Genomic DNA, 13,100 nt, shown 5'->3' on the forward strand with positions numbered 1-13,100 from the left:
TAACTAATAGTTATGACCTTATTTACCCAGTTGATTGATTACATTGATAATTGAAAACATTTTTTGCATTACAAGTTTTCTAAAATGTTAGGTTTAAATATGCAAATATGCCATTATTTAATGAAATATGCGCTAATTTGCATACATTTCTAGTACAAAAATCTAAACACTGGATGAAGTCAGTTTCAAAATTCTTGTTTACATTTTTTGACATATTAGAGTCAAATGTTTTTTACAGAGGGAATTTTGGGTATCTCATTTCGTCACTCCATAATTCAGAAAAAACTTACAACACATATTTTTTTACCATTTTGGGGGGAATAAAATGTATAAAATCAAGCAAATTATATATGAACAAATCCCTCTGTAAAAACCTTCAGGATATAGACAGGGATATAAATGTAAAGTTTGGTGTGTGTAAGTGCTACTGAAGTGGAGATTTATGGCTCAGATTAGGAGAAACAACTCATTTTGAGAAAACAGCCTTTAAAAATATGGATTGTAATTGAAATCTATTGACACAAATAGATAAAGTGCTATAAAAGAACACTTAACAGTGTCTTTTGGATGTTTTCTTTCCAATAGTCTGAAATACACTATGAAAAACCAAAAAGCCCAAAATCTCAAACTTGACAGGTGCATGAATTTTTTTTTTTTTTTTTTTTTTTTTTTTTTGATGCCCTATTTATTTGGATTTGTTGGATGTATAAGGCTCGGTTGATTAAAAAAATATTATGTTTTAAATATTTGTTAAGATGTATAAAGGTTCATGGATAAAAATGTGTAATGCTTTAAATCTTTTAATGGGAGATGTTTTTATTTTATAATTTTAATTTATTTTAATGTTTATCTTATTTGGATTTGTTCAATGCATTAAGCTACAGAGATACAAATATGCAATGCTTAATTTCTTTTAATGGAAAAAACAAGATATTGCTGTTTAAACCAAAACTGTATGAGAATAAAACTCATTTCAGTCATTTATTCTACTAAACATATGGTGTACTGTACACTTCCCATCAAACAAACCTAAATCAATTTAATTCATACATATCTACAAATCGCATACAGTACTGTATGAGCTGCTTACTTCAAAAAAAAAAAAAAAACTTATTATTTTTATTTATCAGCTACCTAACAATTTGTTTACAATTTTATTTTAGTTTACCTTAATAATTAGTTCTGTGTCATATAAACAAATAATAAATATGAACAAATGAAGGTACATTTACTCAGTCCATCTCCTCATACTGATAGATTGGCTCTGGTAGGTAGCATGTAACACTACAGGTGACCCCATCCCATGATTCAGGAGGCTGGAAGAAACAACCCATCAGAGCACTGTACAGTTCCTCACTCTGGTCCATAAATCTCTGATTTGCCTCCATCACATTTATCTCAGAGTCTGGATCTGCAACCGAGAAACAAAGTACAGACGTAAGACATCTTATTTACTGAAATCAGGGCTTTTATACAGTGAAATGTCTAATTATCATGATATCATTTAACAATTAAAAGCTGTGTTAAGTGCATTTGTGGAATATTGAGCCTAAAGAGTTGAAAAAAATAATTAATTAATTTTTCGCCTGATCTAATATGCAAATGAATCTTACACTCTAGACCATCATCTTCTATCTCTTCAACCTGCAATTACAAAAACAGTAAATACACATTTTTAAAAAATAAAAATGTATTTGACACTGAGACAAATGATACTGGATCTTATTTATGCCAACTGATCAACTGATAAAGAATAGCTGACAATTCATTCAGAATTCAATCCTTAAAATACAGTCATGGCCAAAATTGTTGGCACCCCTGAAATTTTTCCAGAAAGTCAAGTATTTCTCACAGAAAATTATTGCATTAACACATGTTTTGCTATACACATGTTTATTCCTTTTGTGTGTATTGGAACAAAACAAAACAAAAAAGGGAGGAAAAAAAGCTAATTTGACATAATGTCACACAAAACTCCAAAAATGGGCTGGACAAAATTATTGGCACCCTTTCAAAACTGTGGATAAATAAGATATATAAGTTGCAGTGTAGGGCCCAGTGTCAGAAAGCTGGGTTTGCGTCCGAGATCTTGGGTCTTCCAGCAGGACAATGACCCCAAACATACTTCGAAAAGCACCCAGAAATGGATGGCAACAAAGCGCTGGAGAGTTCTGAAGTGGCCAGCAATGAGTCCAGATCTAAATCCCATTGAACACCTGTGGAGAGATCTTAAAATTGCTGTTGGGAAAAGGCGCCCTTCCAATATGAGAGACCTGGAGCAGTTTGCAAAGGAAGAGTGGTCCAAAATTCCGGCTGAGAGGTGTAAGAAACTTATTGATGGTTATAGGAAGCGACTGATTTCAGTTATTTTTTCCAAAGGGTGTACAACCAAATATTAAGTTAAGGGTGCCAATAATTTTGTCCAGCCCATTTTTTTACATTTTGTGTGACAAATTTGCTTTTTTTCCTCCCTTTTTTTTTGTTTTGTTCCAATACACACAAAGGGAATAAACATGTGTATAGCAAAATGTGTTTTAATGCAACACTTTTCTGTGAGAAATACTTGACTTTCTGGAAAACTTTCAGGGGTGCCAACAATGTTGGCCATTACTGAATAACTGGCACATTTTGGTGAGACTTGGAAAAGCATGCAAAAATAAAATCACACTCACCTGTGTGATGTTCTGTGAAGGATTCAAGTAGCTGTAATCATAGTTCCAGTCATATGTAGACAACTGGCTGGCGTATTGTGGGTAATAGTACTGGTTCAGATACAAGTTATGGCTGTTGTAGCTTTCTGCATAGAACTGACCATAGTTCTCAGATGAATCTTTCTTCTTCCTAGTTGAGGGAAGGATTGGACACATTAATCTATTATTTTTATTTATTTATTTATTTATTTTTTGTTTGTGATAAGTATCACTCAAACAGTACGTGACGAAAGTGACTCTTAAACTCTTAACTCATTAAATATTTGCTACAGACATTATTAGGGGCCAAAGCACCAACATTTAAATTTCTATGGGTCGCAATTTTGATTTTTTGCAAAATATCCACTTTTTCAAACTCTTCCTAGATGGTTTGTCGAATTTTCACCAAAATTGGCACAGACCATCTTCAGACTGCTGGCAAAAAAAGGTATTAAAAGCTTTCTGATATACCAAACTACATAAAGTAAAGTGAGTCAATAAATTTGACGAAACTTTCACAAAAATGGACATGATGGTATATCATTACCGGATTCAGACCAAACTTAGTATGCATTATACCAAGCATAACCTGAGGACACATAAGTTGGTTTGACATAGCACCACCTACTGGTCAAAGGATTTGCATTTTAAAATTTTACACTTTTGTCAAAATCATAAGTGGTCTCATTGGAGTCAAAGTAAGATACCGAATTAAACAATAACAAATTTTCCTATGTTAGCCATTCTGAGCGTGGACCTTTTCAAAATTTGTAGTAAAATGCGGTATTTTTTCAAATGCTTTAACGTATTGTTATGAATCTAATAGAATCTCCTATGAGAAAGTTATTCAATTTGGCACAAAAACAGAGGAGAGTCTCATCATTAACCACAGAAAATTTGAAGTCTCTGTTGCAAACTCTCTAGCGCCACCAAAGGCCAAATTTGCACTCATGTTTCCGCTAACAATTTTTGAAAAAGTCGAAAATCAAAATTGTTTTTCTTCTGATTCCTTGACTTATGCTGAGTTGCATGCATTAAACATTTGCTACAGACATAATTAGGGGCCAAGCACTGAAATGTACAGTCGTGGCCAAAAGTTTTGAGAATGACACAAATATTAGTTTTCACAAAGTTTGCTGCTAAACTGCTTTTAGATCTTTGTTTCAGTTGTTTCTGTGATGTACTGAAATATAATTACAAGCACTTCATACGTTTCAAAGGCTTTTATCGACAATTACATGACATTTATGCAAAGAGTCAGTATTTGCAGTGTTGGCCCTTCTTTTTCAGGACCTCTGCAATTCGACTGGGCATGCTCTCAATCAACTTCTGGGCCAAATCCTGACTGATAGCAACCCATTCTTTCATAATCACTTCTTGGAGTTTGTCAGAATTAGAGGGTTTTTGTTTGTCCACCCGCCTCTTGAGGATTGACCACAAGTTCTCAATGGGATTAAGATCTGGGGAGTTTCCAGGCCATGGACCCAAAATTTCAACGTTTTGGTCCCCGAGCCACTTAGTTATCACTTTTGCCTTATGGCACGGTTCTCCATAGTGCTGGAAAATGCATTGTTCTTCACCAAACTGTTGTTGGATTGTTGGAAGAAGTTGCTGTTGGAGGGTGTTTTGGTACCATTCTTTATTCATGGCTGTGTTTTGGGGCAAAATTGTGAGTGAGCCCACTCCCTTGGATGAGAAGCAACCCCACACATGAATGATCTCAGGATGCTTTACTGTTGGCATGACACAGGACTGATGGTAGCGCTCACTTTTTCTTCTCCGGACAAGCCTTTTTCCAGATGCTCCAAACAATCAGAAAGAGGCTTCATCGGAGAATATGACTTTGCCCCAGTCCATTCACCATACTTTTTGCAGAAGATCAATCTGTCCCTGATGTTTTTTTTTTTTTGGAGAGAAGTGGCTTCTTTGCTGCCCTTCTTGACACCAGGCCATCTTCCAAAAGTCTTGTCCTCACTGTGCGTTCAGATGCGCTCACACCTGCCTGCTGCCATTCCTGAGCAAGCTCTGCACTGGTGGCACTCCGATCCCGCAGCTGAATCCTCTTTAGGAGACCATCCTGGCGCTTGCAGGACTTTCTTGAATGCCCTGAAGCCTTCTTAACAATGCAGTGGAAAGTTTTTTTCGGGATTAAGTTAATTTTCATGGCAAATAAGGACTATACAATTCATCTGATCACTCTTCATAACATTCTGGAGTATATGCAAATTGCTATTATAAAAACTTAAGCAGCAACTTTTCCAATTTCCAATATTTATGTAATTCTCAAAACTTTTGGCCACGACTGTACATTTCTACGGGTTGCAATTTTAATTTTTTCTGGAAAATCTACTTTTTTGAACTCATCGTAGATGGTTTGTCTGATTTTCACCGAAATTGGCTCAGATCAACTTCAGACAATGCTGGCAAAAAGTTGTCAAAAGCTTTTTGATATACCAAACCATTTTCATAATGTCAATGAATTTGACAAAATATATGCACACAAACAGACATGATACTATATCTTTGCAAGGCTTGCGGATTCGGATCAAACTTAGTATGCGTTATGTCAAGCATGACCTGAGAGCACATGAGTAGTTTTAACACAGTGCCACCTACTGGTCAAAATATATTAAAATTTTACATTTTTGTTTATATTTTCTAAACAGCAGTTTGACCAAAAATCATAAGAGTGATTTTGTTAGAGCCGGAGTAGCATACCGAATTAAACAATACCAAATGTTCCTATGTGGGCCATCCTGAGCGTGGACCATTTTGAATTTTGTGGTAAAATGCTTCATTTTTTAAACGCTTTAATGTATTGTTATGAATCTTAAAGAATCGCTTACGAGAAAGTTTCGTAATTTGGAACACAAATAGAGGACAGTCTACAGACATTTGCTACAGACATTAGGGGCCAAGCCCCAAAATTTAAATTTCTACAGGTCGCAATTTAGAATTTTGGGAAAAATCTACTTTTTAGAACTTGTCCTAGACTTTTTGTCCGATTTTTACCTAAATTGGCTCAGATCATCTTTAGACAATGCTGGCAAAAAGTTGTCAAAAGCTTTTTTATATACTAACCCATTTTCATAAAGAACGTCAACGAAATTGATAAAATATGCACAAAAATGATACTATATCTTCGCAAGGCTTTAGCGGATCAAACTTAGTATGTGTTATACCAAGCATGACCTGAGAGCACATGAGTAGTTTTGACACAGTGCCACCTACTGGTAAAAAGATTTAAAAATTTGGCCTTTTTGTTTATATTTTCTAGACAGTTTGACCAAAAATAATAAGAGTCAGAGTAACACACCGAATTCAACAAAACCAACTTTTCCTTTGTCAGCCATTCTGAGTGTGGACCTTTTTGAATTTTGTAGTAAAATGCTGTACTTTTCAAACACTTTAACGTATTGTCATGAATCTTATAGAATCGCTTGCGAAAAAATTACGTAATTTATAACACAAATAGAGGACAGTCTACAGACATTTGCTATAGACATTATGGGCCAAGCACTAAAATTTAAATTTCTACCGGTCGCAATTTAGAATTTTGTGAAAATCTACTTTTTGGAACTTGTCCTAAACGGTCTTTCTGATTTTCACCAAAATTGGCTCAGATCATCTTCAGACAATGCTGGCAAAAAGTTGTCAAAAGCTTTTTTATATACTAACCCATTTTCATAAAGAACGTCAACGAATTTGATGAAATATGCACAAAAATGAACATGATACTATATCTTCGCAAGGCTTTAGCAGATTCGGACCAAACTTAGTATGTGTTATACCAAGCATGTCCTGAGAGCACATGAGTAGTTTTAACACCTACTGGTCAAAAGATATAAAAAATTGTCATTTTTGTTTGTATTTTCTAAACAATTTGACCAAATATCATTAGAGTGATCTTAGTTGATTCAGAGTAGAAAATATCAAATTAAAAAATACCAAATGTTCCTATGTCAGCCATTCTGAGCTTGGACCATTTCGAATTTTTTTTAATTAGGCACACAAATAGAGGTCTCATTATTAACCAAACTCTCTAGTGCCACCAACAGGCTAAAATTGCACTCATGTTTCTGCTTATAACTTTTGAACTGTAACATCCAAAAGATTATTTTTTTCTTCTAATTCGTTGACTCATACTGAGTTGAATCTATATGAAATGTTTGATTTCTATGGTCCAATTGGTCAAATTTTCGCCAAAATTGGCTCAAATCATCTTTAGAGCATTCTTTTTGATATACCAAACTTTTTTGGTAAAGTATGCCAACGAATTTGACAAAGTTTGTGCAAAAAAGGACACAAGGCTATATCTCTGCAATGCTTTAGTGGATTCTGACCAAACTTGGTATGTGTTATAACAAGCATGACCTGAGGGCACATAAGTAATTTTGGCACAGCACCACCTACTGGTCAAAAGATATAAAATACTGACATTTCTACTAATAACTTCTGACCATTTTGGCTAAAAATCATAAGATTGGTCTAGTTAGATTAGTGTCAACCATTTTGAGTTTTGTAGCAAAATTCTGTCATTTTTGATCAGTTTAATGTGTGCTTGCTGAATAAAATGATTCATTTCAACAGTAGGGTACAGTATTTTTAACAAAAGCAGTTACTGTCAAGAGAAAACAGAAACCAGAATGACCTAAAAGACTCGTCACATAATTTCCTCTCATAACAAACACTCACAGTTTACTTGCAGCCAGACTGAGGCGTAAACGTTTCTTCCCGAGTCCTGAGGCGCCCTGGAGTTCTGCCAGAGCCCGTCTCTGCTCTCTCTCGCTTTCAAAGCTCACAAAGCCACAGCACCTATAAACAACAGCAATTTGCAGAAGGAAATGTACGGAAATTAAGAGTTAAACAACATCTGATGGGAACTTATTCATTAAATCTTACTTTGAGTTTCCACTGCTGTCCAGAACGATCTTCCCACTGCAGCAGGATGAAAAATGATAATGAAAGAACTCATACAACATGCCATCATCCACATCTGGGGTGAGATCCGACACAAAGAGGGAGAAAGTAGAGCTGTAGGGAAATCAAATTAAGCTGTGTCAAATCAACCAAATTTTCGATTTTGCTAATATTTTTTTCTGAACAAAGATAAACATGTATATTGATGAAAGCCAAAATATTGAACGTCATGAATGAATATTTACTGAGTAATCCACTATTTTGTAGAGGGAGGTCAAAATGGCAATTTTCACTTGAAAATGAGTCTTCAGAAAGATGGCAGCCTCATGATGTTATTTTAACACAGAGATTGGTAGCTCTATTAGTAAAATCAGTTAACTTTAGCAATCTTTGTTGCATTATGTGCCAATGGTGACCATTCAAAAATGGGAAAACAGCACTTTTAAACTTTTTCTCCAAAAGTTTGCATGCCTGTAACTCAAGAAATATTAAAGATATCTTACTTCTCTTTTAGATATTGGGTCTTAATAAACATAACCTTTAGCATCTTCATTTTTAAGGTCCTATGAGATTTGGTTCTAGAGATATTAAAATTACAATATGGCTCCAGGAGTAAATTGTTAAAATGTATACATTTCCATTGGTCAAAAACCAAATTTGGGTCAGTTTGCAAAAATATGATACTTCGTTTCTTGTAAAGAGGATTGTCTGAAGATCAAATAATCTTGTAACTAGAGATGTATCTTGTTTCCTTCTGTCAAGACAACTGCATTAAACATACCTAAGTTCCATGATGTTCTTTTCCCCAACGTTCACATGCCTATAACTCAAGAAGTATTAAAGATATCGCAATATGATTTTAGATTCTAGTTGTTAATAAATGTTTCTTTCGAAGTCGTAATTTTTAAGGCCCTACATTATTTAGTCCCAGAGATATGGGGATGTCAATGAGGCAGATTGTTGAATATTACCCAATTTCAGTGGTCAAAAATCAAATGTTGGTCACTTTGTATACAGCGGATGCTTATTCTATTTAAAGCACAATGTCAGAAGATATAAGAAGAAATAATGTTGAAATTAGATTTGTATTTTGTTCAAAACAACTGCATAGAACATGTCATAGTGTCATAAATATTATCTCCCAGAATGTCTGTGCCTATAACTCAAGAAGTATTAAAATGATCTTAATATGATTTTAGATTTTGGTTCCTAAGAAACTTTTCTTTTGGAATCTTTATTTTTAGGTCCTGCATGGTTTAATCCTAGAGACATCGAGATCTCAGTGCAGCTCCACATTTAGTATCTTACCCATTTTTAATGGTCAAAAACCCAAATGTAGTTTTTTTTTATCTAGTCATTACTGTTTACAATGCAATCCCTTCTTCAAAATAGACCTGAAACTGATTCAAATATAGAATATTATGAATAGACTACAGAAAGCAATGTAATGTGCTTCAACTTGACCATTTCAATGCACTTTTTATACACAAACAGCTATGTTCTATACAATTGTTTTGATAGAGGGAAACAAGATACAGTTCTTATTTCAACATTATTTCTTCTTCAGACATTGTTCTTTAAATAAAATAAGTATCAGCTGTATACAAAGTGACAAACATTTGGTTTTTGACCACTGAAAATCTGTAATATTTAACATTCTGGACATGTAGCCTCATTGAGATATCCATATCTCTGGGATTGAATGATCTAGGGCCTTTAAAATTATCATTCCAAAAGAAAAGTTTATTAACAACTAGAACCTAAAATCATATTGCATTATCTTTAATACATCTTGAGTTATATGCATGTGAACATTGGGAAGAAGAACATTTATGGCCCTCAGACTATGCTATGTTCAATGCAGTTGTCTTGACAGAAGGAAACATCTCTAGTTTCAAGATTATTTGATCTTCAGACATTCCTCTTTACAAGAAAAGAAGCTTTTTGACCAGTGGAAATGTGTAGATTTTAAAGATTTTCTCCTAGGGCCATACTGAAACTCCAATATCTCTGGAACCAAATCTCATAGGGCCTTAAAATTAAATATGCCAAAATGTAAGTTTGTTAAGACCCAATATCTAAAAGAGCATTAAGATATCTTTAATACTTCTTGAGATACAGGAAAACTTCTGAGAAAAAAACTTGAAAAGCGCCATTTCCTCATTTCTAAATGGTCACCATTTGTGCATAATGCAACAAAGATGGCTAAAGTTAACAGATTTTACTAATAGACTAACCAATCTCTGAGTAAAAATAACATTATGAAGCTGCCATCTTTCTAAAGCCATTTTTACTCCCTTGTAATTTGACTGAATCTCAGGTGAAAACTGCCATTTTGTCCTCCCTCTACAAAATAGTGGATTACTCAGTAAATATCCATTCATGACATTTAATATTTTGGCTTTCGTTACTATGCACATCTATGTTTCATCAGAATAAATATTAGCAAAATCAAAAATTTAAGACAGGGGCCTTTGGTGGAGTTGACACAGAATGTCCCAATACATTTATTATTATTTATTATTTTCACTTCATTGTCTGAACTTTATTTTCACCAGTGGAGAGTCAGCTGACGACTATTTCCTATCTCCAAAAATAAGTCTTATACTCAAAATTCAGAATTGAGTCTGGTTTTGTCTGGACTCAAATATTACTAAAACACTTCCAAGAACTTTGTTTTGGTATCAGAGTTCCAAACCCAAATTTTGGAAAAATAAAGGTGCTTCACGATGCCATAGAAGAACCTTTTTGTCTAAATGGTTCCATAAAGAACCTTTGATATTTGAAAAACCTTTCTGTTTCACAAAAGGTTCTTTGTGGCGAAAGAAGGTTCTTCAGATCATAAAAAGGAAAGAAAGAGATGGTTCTTCAAAGAACCTTTGAGTGAATGTTTCTTTGTGGAACCAAAAATGCTTCTTCTATGGCATCCCTGAAATACAGGACACCATGATGACAGCCAATTTTGCTTTTTAATAAAGCAACATATTATAAAAATCCAATTCTTATACAAAAATTAAACCCTGAGCTCAAAAGCTTCTGTACAGTCTTGCAATGATATATTTATATCCAAGCTTCACTTCCTTTTTCTGTCCACACAGGATGTTCTTTGAATAGTTGATTGCTTACAGCAGATTGCACCAGTCATTTCAAAAGCTATTTTAAAATGCAGTCTATGCGAGAAAGAAAAAATGTATTTCTTACCAGCTGTCACCATGTTTCCCGTAGGTGGCACGACTCAACTTGAACCTCTTCGGCTGTAACATCACATTATGATTAAAGGTTATGATAATACAATCTATCACTTTATCGCATTCAATTTTCAAAGTGATCATAATGGTGACTTGTGAATAATTACAGGAGCAGCACCAGGCAATAGTTTCCCATTCACTTTGCGGAGGCATCTCTCTACTGATGTGTTATCAATCAGCTCCACAAAGCCATAGCCTGCATTTTGCCTGAAAAGATCAGCAACAGCCTTACACTTAATCATAGATAGATAGATAGATAGATAGATAGATAGATAGATAGATAGATAGATAGATAGATAGATAGATAGATAGATAGATAGATAGATAGATAGATAGATAGATAAACTGCAAAAAATGCCTTTCTTACTTACATTTTTGTCTCGTTTCCAGCCAAAATATCTAAAAATTCTTAAATCAAGAAGGATTTTCTAGACAAGTAAAAATTATTGTCTTGTTTTCAGGAAAAAACAAGTAAAAATTAAGTGCATTTTTGCTTGAAACAAGCAAAATAATCTGTCAATGGGGTAAAAAAATAATCTTGTTTTCTGTTCAAAATAAGATGTTTTTTTTTTTTTTTTGCTTACCCCATTGACAGATTATTTAGCTTTTTCTAAGCAAAATCTCACTTAATTTTGAGTTGTTGTTTTTTTTCTGAAAACAAGACAATATTTTTTACACATATAGAAAATCCTTCCTGATATTTTGGTTGGAAACAAGACAAAAATCTAAGTAAGAAAAGCATTTTTTGCAGTGTAGATAGAAACTTTACCCTGTTATTTTGTCTCGGATCAGTCTGACTCCCATTACTGTTTCTCCCATATGAGCAAAAGCTCTGGAGATGAACTCTTCATCCATATAGGGCTCCAGCTACACATACAACACACATCGCAAACACACAGCCAAGTGTCAAGTTCCCCTTTATCCGTGTACAAAATTTAAGCAAGCCCAAGTACAGGTATAGACGTTGTCTGCCAAACTCACGTTGCCCATCCAGAGGCTGTTCATTTTGCTTTCGTACGTTCTTTAGGTTCATTCGAGATTTTTGCGGTTTCTTTATTTTTTTTTTATAGAATGTGTTTACATTGCCATTCGATTTTTTTTTTTCCCAAACCGGCACGTTGTGATTATTTTTGGAACGTTAAAACAAGTTGAGAGATTCACAACACGTGCAAGTGTTTATAAAATGCCATGTTAGCGCCATCTAGAGGCGAAGACCAGAACTGACCTGGGATCAGTAGACTATGATTTAGAATCAGAATCAGAAAGAACTTTATTGTATACTTGCGCATACAAGGAATTTGTTTCAGTGTCATTAGCTTCCAGTATACAGAGACAACAACAACACAGAGACAATAAAAATAAGACGAGAATAAGAAAATACACGTAGGATAAACAGCTAAGACCAGCCTGCAGGCTGGAAAAGGTGCCAAAACCCCTCTAAAACCTGCCTACTGACCAGCTATGACCAGCTAGTGATTTTGTGAACTCTTTTCCTCACTCTGTATACAGTTCTTGAAGGGTGCAATGTGAAAAGTTAAATGTGCAATATCATTTTCTCTATATACCCTGGTGAAAAAATCAGCTAAAACCAGCCTAGGCTGGTTGGCTGGTTTTAGCTGGTCAGCAGGCTGGTTTTAGAGGGGTTTTGGCCACTTTCCCTGCCTGGCCAGGCTGATCTTAGCTGGTCAGGCTGGGAAACCAGCAGCTAAAACCAGCCTGACCAGGCTGGGAGACCAGCTAAAATCAGCTACTTCCAGCTAAGACCAACCAACCAGCCTAGGCCAGCTTTTGGTTTAAGCTGGAAGTAGCTGGCCAAGCTGGTCAGGATGGTTTAAGCTGGTGGTTTCACTAGCCAGGCTGGGAAAGTGACCAAAACCCCTCTAAAACCAGCCTGCTGACCATGACCAGCCTAGGCTGGGTTTAGCTGTTTTTTTTTTTTTTTTCACCAGGTTTCTCAGTCTGGTCAGTGGGTTAAAAAACATTTCAGCAAACAAAAACATTCCACTAAAATATCTAAAAATTCTTAAATCAAGAAGGATTTTCTAGACAAGTAAAAATTAAGTTTTTGCTGAGAAACAAGCAAAATAATCTGCCAATGGGGTAAGCATAAAAATATTATTTCAAACAGAAAACAAGATTATTTTTCTTACCCCATTGGCAGATTATTGTGCTTGTTTCAAGCAAAAACACACTTAATTTTGACTAGTTTTGTCTGAAAACAAGACATTCATTTTTAATTGTC

General features: G+C 34.7%; 1 protein-coding gene across 1 annotated transcript; it reads right to left on the reverse strand.

Annotated features, from left to right (window-relative positions):
• Nucleotides 1-1,232: 1,232 nt before the first annotated feature.
• Nucleotides 1,233-11,863, reverse strand: LOC141290265 (tRNA selenocysteine 1-associated protein 1-like). Its single transcript, XM_073822454.1, has 9 exons — nucleotides 11,840-11,863; nucleotides 11,628-11,725; nucleotides 10,966-11,065; nucleotides 10,812-10,864; nucleotides 7,593-7,724; nucleotides 7,386-7,505; nucleotides 2,667-2,841; nucleotides 1,614-1,644; nucleotides 1,233-1,411 (listed from the first exon to the last, which is right to left on the reverse strand). The coding sequence occupies exons 1-9, from the start codon at nucleotides 11,861-11,863 to the stop codon at nucleotides 1,233-1,235; spliced, it is 912 nt and encodes a 303-aa protein (XP_073678555.1).
• Nucleotides 11,864-13,100: the final 1,237 nt, after the last annotated feature.

Source organism: Garra rufa, chromosome 17 (assembly GCF_049309525.1).
Source record: "Garra rufa chromosome 17, GarRuf1.0, whole genome shotgun sequence".
NCBI lineage: Eukaryota > Metazoa > Chordata > Actinopteri > Cypriniformes > Cyprinidae > Garra > Garra rufa.

Bases quoted from the DNA above. Each gene is read 5' to 3' on its own strand.
- LOC141290265 (XM_073822454.1), bottom strand. From the start codon at position 11,863: ATGAACAGCCTCTGGATGGGCAAC. The intron at 11,066-11,627 runs GTAAAGTTTCTA...TGATCTTTTCAG, and splicing joins ATCCGAGACAAAATAACAGG to GCAAAATGCAGGCTATGGCT. The intron at 7,725-10,811 runs GTAAGAAATACA...ATTTCCCTACAG, and splicing joins GGGAAACATGGTGACAGCTG to CTCTACTTTCTCCCTCTTTG.